This window comes from Tachysurus fulvidraco, chromosome 21 (genome assembly GCF_022655615.1).
Source record: "Tachysurus fulvidraco isolate hzauxx_2018 chromosome 21, HZAU_PFXX_2.0, whole genome shotgun sequence".
NCBI lineage: Eukaryota > Metazoa > Chordata > Actinopteri > Siluriformes > Bagridae > Tachysurus > Tachysurus fulvidraco.
Window position 1 is genome coordinate 22,628,466 of NC_062538.1, and position 12,500 is coordinate 22,640,965.

The 12,500-nt window shown below is 45.1% G+C and overlaps 1 protein-coding gene across 5 annotated transcripts in view; it reads left to right on the forward strand.

Annotated features, from left to right (window-relative positions):
- gabrg2 (gamma-aminobutyric acid type A receptor subunit gamma2) overlaps positions 1–12,500 on the forward strand; it is a 41,493-nt gene that overhangs the window by 18,118 nt on the left and 10,875 nt on the right. For all 5 annotated transcript variants that reach the window (XM_047805801.1, XM_047805805.1, XM_047805802.1 and 2 more), the window contains exons 4-7: positions 601–821; positions 3,269–3,351; positions 5,634–5,771; positions 12,019–12,171. In XM_047805801.1, coding sequence (XP_047661757.1) covers positions 601–821; positions 3,269–3,351; positions 5,634–5,771; positions 12,019–12,171 — 595 coding nt within the window. The remainder of the gene's footprint in view (positions 1–600; positions 822–3,268; positions 3,352–5,633; positions 5,772–12,018; positions 12,172–12,500) is intronic.

Here is a 12,500-nt window from a genome sequence, read left to right on the forward strand (position 1 = left end):
CATCCTCATCTGGGTGACACTGGGGGTGTGATTATATATATATACAGTCTGATAAATGTTGTAGTGATGAGGAGGTTGTTGTCCTCAAAGACCACATGGAGTTCACGTCTCCTCTTATTATGTCCGATTACTTAATGAAGCAGAGTCTAACTGGAGCTGGAACATCTCTCAGAACATCTCTCAGAACATCTCTCAGAACATCTCTCAGAACTAACTGGTAATAAACTGGAGGATTCTCCATTTAAATCTATAAAGTAATATCGATCAGACAGGTAGGGTCTAAACCTACTTAAAGCCTGAGCATGAATCCCTGTGTAAGGGATGTAGGAGAATGTTGTGGTCTATAGTGTCGAATGCAGCACTAAGGTCAAGTAGAACTAATAGTCACCTGGATCTATCATGTGGATGTAGTGAAGCTACGAGGTCACACTCTACTGCTGCTCCTGCAGCTTGAATGTAAAGATGTAGATCAGTGTGTAGACTGAACACTGTAACCACACCACCATGAACACTGCATTGCATTCTGGATGAAAATCAAATATCAGCATGCCCTCAGTGTTTAAGTACCCCTGATGCCCTGATGCCCTCCCACCCTCACAGGAATACACCATCGACATTTTCTTCGCCCAGACCTGGTACGACAGACGTCTGAAGTTCAACAGCACCATGAAGGTCCTGCGTCTGAACAGCAACATGGTGGGAAAGATCTGGATCCCTGACACTTTCTTTCGGAACTCCAAGAAGGCCGACGCCCACTGGATCACAACGCCCAATCGCATGCTCCGGATCTGGAACGATGGACGGATCCTTTATACACTGAGGTAAAACTTTTTAAACTGGTTTTCTGGATGAGAAGAAAAGCAGCTAAAAGTTTGAAACTAGCCACTTTCATGCTAATGAGTCATGAAGCCATGTAGACCTACAGAATTCATGGGGATGTGGGTGGAGCTTTATGGTGGTCTGTCCTCCAGATGCTCCACTGTGTCTTTGTGTGGTTGTGTTTGTGTGTCAGTGTTTGTGTGGCTGTGTTTGTGTGGCTGTGTTTGTGTGTCAGTGTTTGTGTGGCTGTGTTTGTGTGGCTGTGTTTGTGTGGTTGTGTTTGTGTGGCTGTGTTTGTGTGGTTGTGTTTGTGTGTCAGTGTTTGTGTGGTTGTGTTTGTGTGGCTGTGTTTGTGTGTTTGTGTTTGTGTGTCAGTGTTTGTGTGGTTGTGTTTGTGTGGTTGTGTTTGTGTGTCAGTGTTTGTGTGGTTGTGTTTGTGTGGCTGTGTTTGTGTGTTTGTGTTTGTGTGTCAGTGTTTGTGTGGTTGTGTTTGTGTGTCAGTGTTTGTGTGGCTGTGTTTGTGTGGTTGTGTTAGTGTGGTTGTGTTAGTGTGGTTGTGTTTGTGTGGTTGTGTTTGTGTGGCTGTGTTTGTGTGGCTGTGTTTGTGTGGTTGTGTTAGTGTGGTTGTGTTTGTGTGTCAGTGTTTGTGTGGCTGTGTTTGTGTGGCTGTGTTTGTGTGGCTGTGTTTGTGTGGTTGTGTTTGTGTGTTTGTGTTTGTGTGTCTGTGTTTGTGTGGCTGTGTTTGTGTGGTTGTGTTTGTGTGGTTGTGTTTGTGTGTCAGTGTTTGTGTGTCAGTGTTTGTGTGGCTGTGTTTGTGTGGCTGTGTTTGTGTGGCTGTGTTTGTGTGGTTGTGTTAGTGTGGTTGTGTGTCTGTGTTTGTGTGGCTGTGTTTGTGTGGTTGTGTTTGTGTGGCTGTGTTTGTGTGTCAGTGTTTGTGTGGCTGTGTTTGTGTGGCTGTGTTTGTGTGGTTGTGTTTGTGTGTTTGTGTTTGTGTGTCTGTGTTTGTGTGGCTGTGTTTGTGTGGTTGTGTTTGTGTGGTTGTGTTTGTGTGTCAGTGTTTGTGTGTCAGTGTTTGTGTGGTTGTGTTTGTGTGTCAGTGTTTGTGTGGCTGTGTTTGTGTGGCTGTGTTTGTGTGGTTGTGTTAGTGTGTCTGTGTTTGTGTGGCTGTGTTTGTGTGTTTGTGTTTGTGTGGTTGTGTTTGTGTGTCAGTGTTTGTGTGTCAGTGTTTGTGTGTCAGTGTTTGTGTGGTTGTGTTTGTGTGGTTGTGTTTGTGTGGTTGTGTTTGTGTGTCAGTGTTTGTGTGTCAGTGTTTGTGTGGTTGTGTTTGTGTGTCAGTGTTTGTGTGTCAGTGTTTGTGTGTCAGTGTTTGTGTGGTTGTGTTTGTGTGGTTGTGTTTGTGTGGTTGTGTTTGTGTGTCAGTGTTTGTGTGTCAGTGTTTGTGTGGCTGTGTTTGTGTGGTTGTGTTTGTGTGGCTGTGTTTGTGTGGTTGTGTTTGTGTGTCAGTGTTTGTGTGTCAGTGTTTGTGTGGCTGTGTTTGTGTGGCTGTGTTTGTGTGGTTGTGTTTGTGTGTCAGTGTTTGTGTGTCAGTGTTTGTGTGTCAGTGTTTGTGTGTCAGTGTTTGTGTGGTTGTGTTTGTGTGGTTGTGTTTGTGTGGTTGTGTTTGTGTGTCAGTGTTTGTGTGTCAGTGTTTGTGTGGTTGTGTTTGTGTGTCAGTGTTTGTGTGTCAGTGTTTGTGTGTCAGTGTTTGTGTGGTTGTGTTTGTGTGGTTGTGTTTGTGTGGTTGTGTTTGTGTGTCAGTGTTTGTGTGTCAGTGTTTGTGTGGCTGTGTTTGTGTGGTTGTGTTTGTGTGGTTGTGTTTGTGTGTCAGTGTTTGTGTGTCAGTGTTTGTGTGGCTGTGTTTGTGTGGCTGTGTTTGTGTGGTTGTGTTTGTGTGTCAGTGTTTGTGTGTCAGTGTTTGTTTGGCCTGAGTTTGAAACTTTACTGGTGTTAATTCCGACAGTATAACACGAGAACTTTAAAACTAGCTCCATGACGAACCTCATTAACAAATCAGATGTCAGAGCTTTTGTCTGTTTAGATTAATATTTATAATAATTAATATTTATAATAATTAATATTTATAATAATTAATATTTATACTTCACAAATATCATAAAGACTTCAAGTGGAAATAAGAACAGTTACGTTTGTGGTGTTTATTCAGTTCTGTGGTGAATTAATTACGTTTCGTGCTAATTCTAAATGTAGCTTCCATGTCTCAGTTATTCATTCCTATTTTACCCACATAATGAGTGTGTGTGTGTGTGTGTGTGTGTGTGTATGTGTATGTGTGTGTGTGTGTGTGTGTGTGTGTATGTGTGTGTGTGTGTGTGTGTGTGTGTGTGTTGTAATGTAAATGAACCTTGGCCAGTGTAAGCGATGTAATGATGCGAGTTATTTCTGTCTGTAGGTTGACCATCGACGCTGAGTGCCAGCTTAAACTGAATAACTTTCCCATGGATGAACATTCCTGTCCCCTGGAGTTCTCAAGCTGTAAGTGTGGCCATATGTTCCTGTAACATTCCTCCTTTTCTTTCTGTTGTCTGTCTCTCTCTCTCTCTCTCTCTCTCTCTCTCTCTCTCTCTCTGTATCTATATCTCTCTCTCTCTCTCTCTCTCTCTCTCTCTCTCTCTCTCTCTCTCTCTCTCTCCACAGAAGAACTTTACAGGAACAAACAGCAGTAAACTTTTAGATGTAATGAATTCATCTATTTGGTGTAAATCTCAGAAACACAATCATTTAAGAAGGTCAACAAATGAGCTGTGATGCAATACTATGGCCCCGCCCACAAAATAGGAAGGCCGGTGCTAACCACACTAATACTATGGCCCCGCCCACAAAATAGGAAGGCCGGTGCTAACCACACTAATACTATGGCCCCGCCCACAAAATAGGAAGGCCGGTGCTAACCACACTAATACTATGGCCCCGCCCACAAAATAGGAAGGCCGGTGCTAACCACACTAATACTATGGCCCCGCCCACAAAATAGGAAGGCCGGTGCTAACCACACTAATACTATGGCCCCGCCCACAAAATAGGAAGGCCGGTGCTAACCACACTAATACTATGGCCCCGCCCACAAAATAGGAAGGCCGGTGCTAACCACACTAAGCACTAAAAATGGCACTCAAACGTTTGGCGGAAACCTCTGTTGCTAGGCAACCACAAAAAGGGGCTACAGATTTATCTAACTAGACAAAGGCAATTTTTTCAGAAAGCCCATCTTGATTTGTTGTGTGTCTGATTGTGTGTCTGATTGTGTGTCTGTTTGTGTGTCTGATCATGTGTCTGATCATGTGTCTGATCGTGTGTCTGATTGTGTGTCTGATCGTGTGTCTGATTGTGTGTCTGATCGTGATGTCTGATTGTGTGTCTGTTTGTGTGTCTGATCATGTGTCTGATCATGTGTCTGATCGTGTGTCTGATTGTGTGTCTGATCGTGTGTCTGATTGTGTGTCTGATTGTGTGTCTGATTGTGTGTCTGATTGTGTGTCTGATTGTGATGTCTGATTGTGTGTCTGATTGTGTGTCTGTTTGTGTGTCTGATCATGTGTCTGATCATGTGTCTGATCGTGTGTCTGATTGTGTGTCTGATCGTGTGTCTGATCGTGTGTCTGATCGTGATGTCTGACTGTGTGTCTGATTGTGTGTCTGATTGTGTGTCTGATTGTGTGTCTGATTGTGTGTCTGATCATGTGTCTGATCATGTGTCTGATCGTGTGTCTGATCGTGTGTCTGATTGTGTGTCTGTTTGTGTGTCTGATCATGTGTCTGATTGTGTGTCTGATCGTGTGTCTGATTGTGTGTCTGATCGTGTGTCTGATTGTGTGTCTGATCGTGTGTCTGATCGTGTGTCTGATCGTGATGTCTGACTGTGTGTCTGATTGTGTGTCTGATTGTGTGTCTGATTGTGTGTCTGATTGTGTGTCTGATTGTGTGTCTGATTGTGATGTCTGATCGTGTGTCTGATTGTGTGTCTGATTGTGTGTCTGATTGTGTGTCTGATTGTGTGTCTGATTGTGATGTCTGATTGTGTGTCTGTTTGTGTGTCTGATCATGTGTCTGATCATGTGTCTGATCGTGTGTCTGATTGTGTGTCTGATCGTGTGTCTGATCATGTGTCTGATCGTGTGTCTGATCGTGTGTCTGATTGTGTGTCTGATTGTGTGTCTGATCGTGTGTCTGATCGTGTGTCTGATCGTGTGTCTGATTGTGTGTCTGATTGTGTGTCTGATCGTGTGTCTGATCGTGTGTCTGATCGTGATGTCTGACTGTGTGTCTGATTGTGTGTCTGATTGTGTGTCTGATTGTGTGTCTGATTGTGTGTCTGATTGTGTGTCTGATTGTGTGTCTGATTGTGATGTCTGATCGTGTGTCTGATTGTGTGTCTGATTGTGTGTCTGATTGTGTGTCTGATTGTGATGTCTGATTGTGTGTCTGATCGTGTGTCTGATTGTGTGTCTGATCGTGTGTCTGATCGTGTGTCTGATCGTGTGTCTGATCGTGTGTCTGATTGTGTGTCTGATTGGGATGTCTGATCGTGTGTCTGATTGTGTGTCTGATCGTGTGTCTGATCGTGTGTCTGATTGTGTGTCTGATTGGGATGTCTGATCGTGTGTCTGATTGTGTGTCTGATCGTGTGTCTGATTGTGATGTCTGATTGTGTGTCTGATCGTGTGTCTGATTGTGATGTCTGATTGTGTGTCTGATCGTGTGTCTGATTGTGTGTCTGATTGTGTGTCTGATCGTGTGTCTGATTGTGATGTGTGCAGACGGATACCCCAAGGAGGAGATCATCTATGAGTGGAAGCGGAGCTCCGTGGAGATCGGAGACATTCGCTCCTGGAGACTGTATCAGTTCTCCTTTGTGGGACTGAGGAACATCTCAGCTATCGTCAGCACCTTCTCAGGTCATTATTTACATTAGTATAACACACACACACACACACACACACACACACACACACACACACACACACACACACACTCACACACACACACACACACACACTCACACACACACACACACACCATTATGACACACACACCCTCAGACACAAACCATTATCATAACAAACACTCACACACACACACACACACACACAACATTATCCTAACACATACACACCCTCACACACACACACCCTCACACACACACCATTATCATAATACACACACACACACACACACACACACACATAACGTTATCATAACACATACACCCTCACACACACACACCCTCACACACAGACCATTATCATAACACACACACCATTATCATAACACACACTCACACACACCATTATAACACACACACCCTCAGACACAAACCATTATCATAACACACACACACACACACACACCATTATCATAACACACACACACACTCACACACACACACACCTTTATCATAACACACACTCACACACACCATTATCATAACATGACACTCAGACTCACACATACTGTACACACACTGTTATCATAAGACACACACACTCACACACACACCATTATCATAACACGCACTCACACACACACACACACACACACACACACACACACACACACACACACACACACACTATTATCATACACACACACACACACACACACACATACACACCTACTGTATATCATAACACACACACCCTCACACACACATACACATAAACCACAATTATCATAACACACAGCCTGAGTGCCTCAAAATGGAGGAGTGAAGCTTGATGGATTGAGATGATGTTTGAGGAGAAGATGGACTTTCATGGGGCTTGATGGTGAGTTTGTGTCTCGTTAATCAGATAAACAGCTTCTCCTGAGCTCCGAACATCTCCAGCTCCTTCAGAGTTTCCTCCCTACCTGCTCCCTGACTCTTGGTGGTCAGTGTCCTCTTGATGGAGACCTTCTGATGTCTCCTTCTGTCTGTTCTTATTTAGTGGATTTAATGTGGGAAGTTCAAACCCTGATTCTTTTCCAGAACTTTGTGAATATCACCGTTCTTCAGTCATAAACTCGTGGTTCTTCCCGTTCAGGTAGACTGATGCAGAGATTTGGGGGGGGAGACGATCTCCGAAAGACGATCGCTATGGCGACCAAAACAATCACGAGTTCTCTTTACCGCGCCGCTCGTTTGATGTCATCGTTTTTCTCTTGTTCTGAAAGCAGCGAAATCACCGGAAGTGTTTGATGTTACAGCCACAGCTGGATGCTGCAGATGTTAGTGAGTGAGACTGTAGTCAGTGGGACACACACACACACACACACACACACACACACACACACACACACACACACACACACACACACAGTGATCATGTGTGCTGCTTAAAAGTGAAAGTGACGTGACATACGGCTAAGTACGGTGACCCACACTCACAATTCGTTCTCTGCATTTGACCCATCCAAAGTGCACACACACACACACAGCAGTGAACACACACACACACACGCACGCACACACACCGTGAACACACACACACACACACACAAAGCAGTGGGCAGCCATTTATGCTGCGGCACCCGGGGAGCAGTCGGGGGGTTCGATGCCTTGCTCAATGGCACCTCAGTCGTGGCCGGCCCGAGACTCGAACCCACAACCTTAGGGTTACGAGTCAGACTCCATAACCATTAGGCCACGACTTGCCCAAGTACTGAGATTTACACATGGAACTGAACTGTTGTGGGATTTTGATTACAGTGAGATGATTCAGATCTGAAGGTGTCTTTTTTTTTGTGGTAGACGTTTGTTGATTGCAGAAGTATTTACCCCTTTGTAGAACCTCCTTTGGCTTTAATCACAGCCAGGCTGTATGACCGGATCCTGATGTTCCTGTCCATAGTTCCATAGTTCTGTCACAGAGCTCTCCTGAAGGTCATCCTGTAGGAGATCCTGAGAACCTTTTTCACGTCTCCTGATACTTCAGCATGTCTCATTGCTAGCTGCTCAGCACTCGATAACAAGGTCCAGCAGTGTGAAGTGTCCACACCGGTGGTCCTGGAACCTCTCCAGCTCTTCCTGAGTTCCTCTTGTCCACTTGTCATGTATTTAATGGTGTTAACTCTGTGTAGTTTGGGACACGTCCACAGTCCGCTGGAAACGATGTCCTACACGTTTTTAATCAGGTTAATGATCTTCTCTTTCAGATCAGTTTAATTTGCCAGCTCTGGAGTCGAGTCCCTGTGAGTGATGCTGATCTTTTAGAGCTTTTGTAGCGTTTTTAAACTCGCCGTGTCGTAGATAAATGAGTGGTGTAGTTTTTATAGCTGCTACACTAAAATGCTTTGCAGTGCAGCAATAAAAACTCCATTATCTTGTCTTTGGGTTTTCTTCTGGGATTGAACATATAAACATATAAACGCTAATCACGCGGCTCTGCATCCGAGAGAGGAGGAGGAGGAAGAGGAGCGGGAGAGGAGGAACACAGGAAGTTCCCTTTAAACCTGTAATTTACTAACAAATCTATTTAAAGTGTTTCGAGTCAGTAGATGTGGTTAGTGCGAGCTGAGGTGGAGAAGCCGCCATGTTATCTGGTTAGCTCTGTGAGATTAGCGGTAATATTCTGTGGATAAGTTTATTCTCCGTCAGCAGTAAGCGACTTGCGGCATCAGGAGTGATGTTTCAGCACTCTGCTCCGTCCCATAAGCCCCTGCTCCTGGCTACAAATTGGAGAGAAAAGTCCTATTTAGGGGTGTAATGTGGTTGAGGTGGTGGAGGCAGGAGGCAGGAGTCAGTGTTATTTGCTTAATCCCATTCGCCCCCTGAGAGTCCCGCAGGTTCTAAAGCGTGCAGGATGATAAACGAGCCGTGCACACGAGTTATTATTACATCCCATAACTCTGTCGGGAAAGCAGATTATTCCAGGGGAAATTTCCACCACCACCACCACCACCACCACCACCACAGTGCTGGCAAGAGGAAGATGTGAGATCATTATTAGGATGCTGTGCTCGATATCTCACTGCCTCCTCCATCCGACTGCAGAGACTTTCATTACACCCACAATTTTTAGCACAGAGTAAAGAGAAGGCGTAAAGAAACAATCTACTGAAAAATGTGTTAAGAACATGTGTGCTAGCTAAGGTAGCTTGCCGATGTGGCTAATGGTACATGGTTGTCATGGTAACCCAATGCTATAGCGAGCAGATAAAGGCAGCGAGTCTGTCGGGTGACGCATGTGAGCTGAAGTGGTTTAATATTAGCAGAACTCACTTTGGGTTTGGGTCGATGTGGGCGTTCCTGATTTGCATATTCATGTTTATTCATGAGGGACACGGTGTCTTAGTGGTTAGCACGTTCGCCTCACACCTCCAGGGTCGGGGTTCGATTCCCACCTCCTCCTTGTGTGTGTGGAGTTTGCATGTTCTCCCCGTGCCTCGGGGGTTTCCTCCGGGTACTCCGGTTTCCTCCCCCGGTCCAAAGACATGCATGGTAGGTTGATTGGCATCTCTGGAAAATTGTCAGTAGTGTGTGTGTGTGTGTGTGAATGAGAGTGTGTGTGTGTGTGCCCTGTGATGGGTTGGCACTCCGTCCAGGGTGTATCCTGCCTCGATGCCCGATGACGCCTGAGATAGGCACAGGCTCCCCGTGACCCGAGTAGTTTACTGATAAAGCACAGCATTAATAATGAAGGTAAACAAGCTCTACTTGTGTCAGAACCTGAACCTGTGTTTATGTTGACTGAGTTTTCTGTGATATATAAATAAATCGCAGGAGGATTCGCTTCTGGCAGGATGATTTGGATGCTAACTAGATGTTAAGTAAATAAAATAAAATACAGTAAGTAGATTTACAGTCGGTGCTCAGAGGAGGATCGCAGCTTCCCTGATTTGTTTTAAAGGAGTGTTTAATTGAATATATTACATTTTTAATAGAGGGCTAATGCGGTTACTCCACCAGAGCGCTCCTCATCAGCCATGTTAGCTCTTTACTGATCCCCGGCAGCGGCAGCGACGACGTCACCTTTCATTCAACTCCAAACTTTGTCCATTAAACCTTTCGATCTCGAGCCTGGGAAAGTGTTTACCTGACGTCCTTCAGACGCTCCACGACGACACCTGCAGGATTTCTAACAGCTTCACACCCTGGAAAGGCTTCACCAACTCTGCACCATACAGAAGATCGGAAAAGAAAAGAAAAGAAAAGAAAAGACAGGAGATGAAAAGTGAGGAAAAGAAAAAAGGAAAAGAAAAGAGAGGAGATGAAAAAAAAAAGGAGAAGAAAAGAAGAGCTCCCAGCAGAGGTCTGTTCTGTGCCGTGGGTGTGTGAAGATGAAAGCTTTGTGATGTATTATTCATTTTTTTTTTTTTTATCACTGCCACCATTTGTTCCATTAGGAGGCAGCGGGCTGACAGATGAGATCTCCAGGCTTTGAGGTGTTGCACCGGTTGCTTTCTCATTAAAAAAAAAAACCTCCCGGAGCAGCTTTGATGTTTGATGTGTGTCTCCTCTCCATCACTCCGTCTGTAAGAATGCCACAGTCTCCTGATCAATATTTCATCTTAGTGCCGGAAAAGACGCCGGAGGAGACACAGACGCAGACATTTTGTCTCTCGGAACATCAAAACCTGCCACTTTCCCATTTCTGTCAGCGAAGAGGAAAATCGATGGAATGTGACGTCCTAAATGTGTTGATTCATTAAAATAAAGTGCTGAAGTCAGCAAGCTATAAAACCCATAATGCACCTGGGCGCCTGCTCACTGAACATACTGTCTGAAGAACCTCAGACGTTTCCTCAGCTCTCGCTCTGGAGTCTCCTTCCACACGTCTTCTCCAACCTTTGGTGGTCAGGGGTTGATGAAGTCTCTCTAACAGCTCAGGTTTAGATTAATGTACTCGCTCTGATACCTGATGGTTTCTATGGCAACAGTTCATACAAAGGGACATGTACAGCTCACACTCCACTGAGAATAAACAGAATACCGAATAAAAGTGTAATAATATGTAAAATAATAAATGTAGAAGGTTTGGATTCCACACTTAACTGTTCTTCTGAGAACATGACGTGTTCTTCTCAACCCTCCCTGAGATGCCCAGCTCCTAACAGACGGGTTAATTGTCGATATCCGTTTATCCGAGACTCACGTCGTGCCAGGATGTAATGAGTGTAGGGAAGAGCGCGGTGGGCGGATCCCTGCGGCGGATCCCTGCGGCGGCCGTTAGGATTATTAATGAGGGCTGCAGGACCCCGGGCCCTCGGCGTCTGCTGACTCGGCTCCTTATGAGAACTAACAACTCACCTATGGATTAAATGCTGGTGAAGAGCTACATTAGCGTTACGGTGCAGGTTCCTCTGTGTGCACTGATGTTCAGTCAGCAGAAAGAAACACTGTGTGTTCATGTAGTGTGTGTGTGTGTGTGTGTGTACTTCACTTCACTGGTGTGAGGGTTGAGGAACATCACGCACGAGTTCTCGGGCTGGACGGGTCTCTGGATCCTGATTGGTTACCTGTATCGTGTCACTTGATTTACATAAACACGTAATAAATGTTTTTTCAGGCCGGTAAATTCTTTCCATCTTCGGTCTTATTTCGGTCAGTAATTGTAATTCTGTCCTGGTGTTTTTACCGTGAAGTTCTTAGACTTGGCGTCAAAAACTAAATCCTATGTGGAGAAACTTCTTCTCTGTCTCCACTACAACTGATCCATTTCTGCTCCAGTGAGCTGAGGGTCAGGTTGAGCCTGAACTCCGGTGGTCTTTTTGTCTTCTTCCACCTGGTGCATTGTTTTCAGAAGAGCAGAACCTCAGATGTTCTCCAGTCCACGGATGTTCTGGCTCTTTAAAGAACACAGACGGTTTGTTGAGACGGTTTTGTGAGTTTTGCTGGAATCTTCAACCTCCAGCTCCTTGACAGAGGTGTCGGAGGTGTGTAGGTGACTTCTGTAGTGTGCTCGGGTTCTCCTTCAGACGTTCTGTCCAAACGGTGCACCAGTGTGATGAAGCCTTTTAGACAGAGACCTGATGCTTCCTGTTAACCTTCAGTAGGATCTGCAGCGACAGTTCAAGATATGAAGAGTTTCTGAAATGTACCGAAGGCTGTGGTACTGTAGGTGGGCGGAGCCTATGAGTCGGTCATATGAGCTGTGTTTCTGTATTTTAGTATAAATGATGGATTATTGGAAGGAGATGAGAGACGTGTTATTTGTGTATCTGCAGGTGAGTATGTGGTGCTGACCGTCTTCTTCGACCTGAGCAGGAGGATGGGCTACTTCACCATCCAGACCTACATCCCCTGCACTCTGATCGTCGTCCTCTCCTGGGTCTCCTTCTGGATCAACAAGGACGCCGTCCCTGCTCGCACGTCCTTAGGTACCGAGATATTTCTAGGTTGTTATTTTGACTGTATTATAACGACTTAACATGACGTTTAACTCGACACGACGACCCCAGGACAGCGCCGTCACTGTCACTGTAGCTTTAATATGTTTAAATCTGACACAACATGGTTCTAGAACTAGCAGAACATCTTCATCCTAGCATGAGGAGCTCTCATTAAATTATAAATATTAGTGTGTATGACGGTGTGTGTGAGTGAAGCTCCGCCCCTCAGTGACCTGAGATAAACAACATGATGGAGAGATGAGTTTAAAAGCTTTATGTGTAAAACTGGCCTTATCTGGATGGAAGGGATCTATATG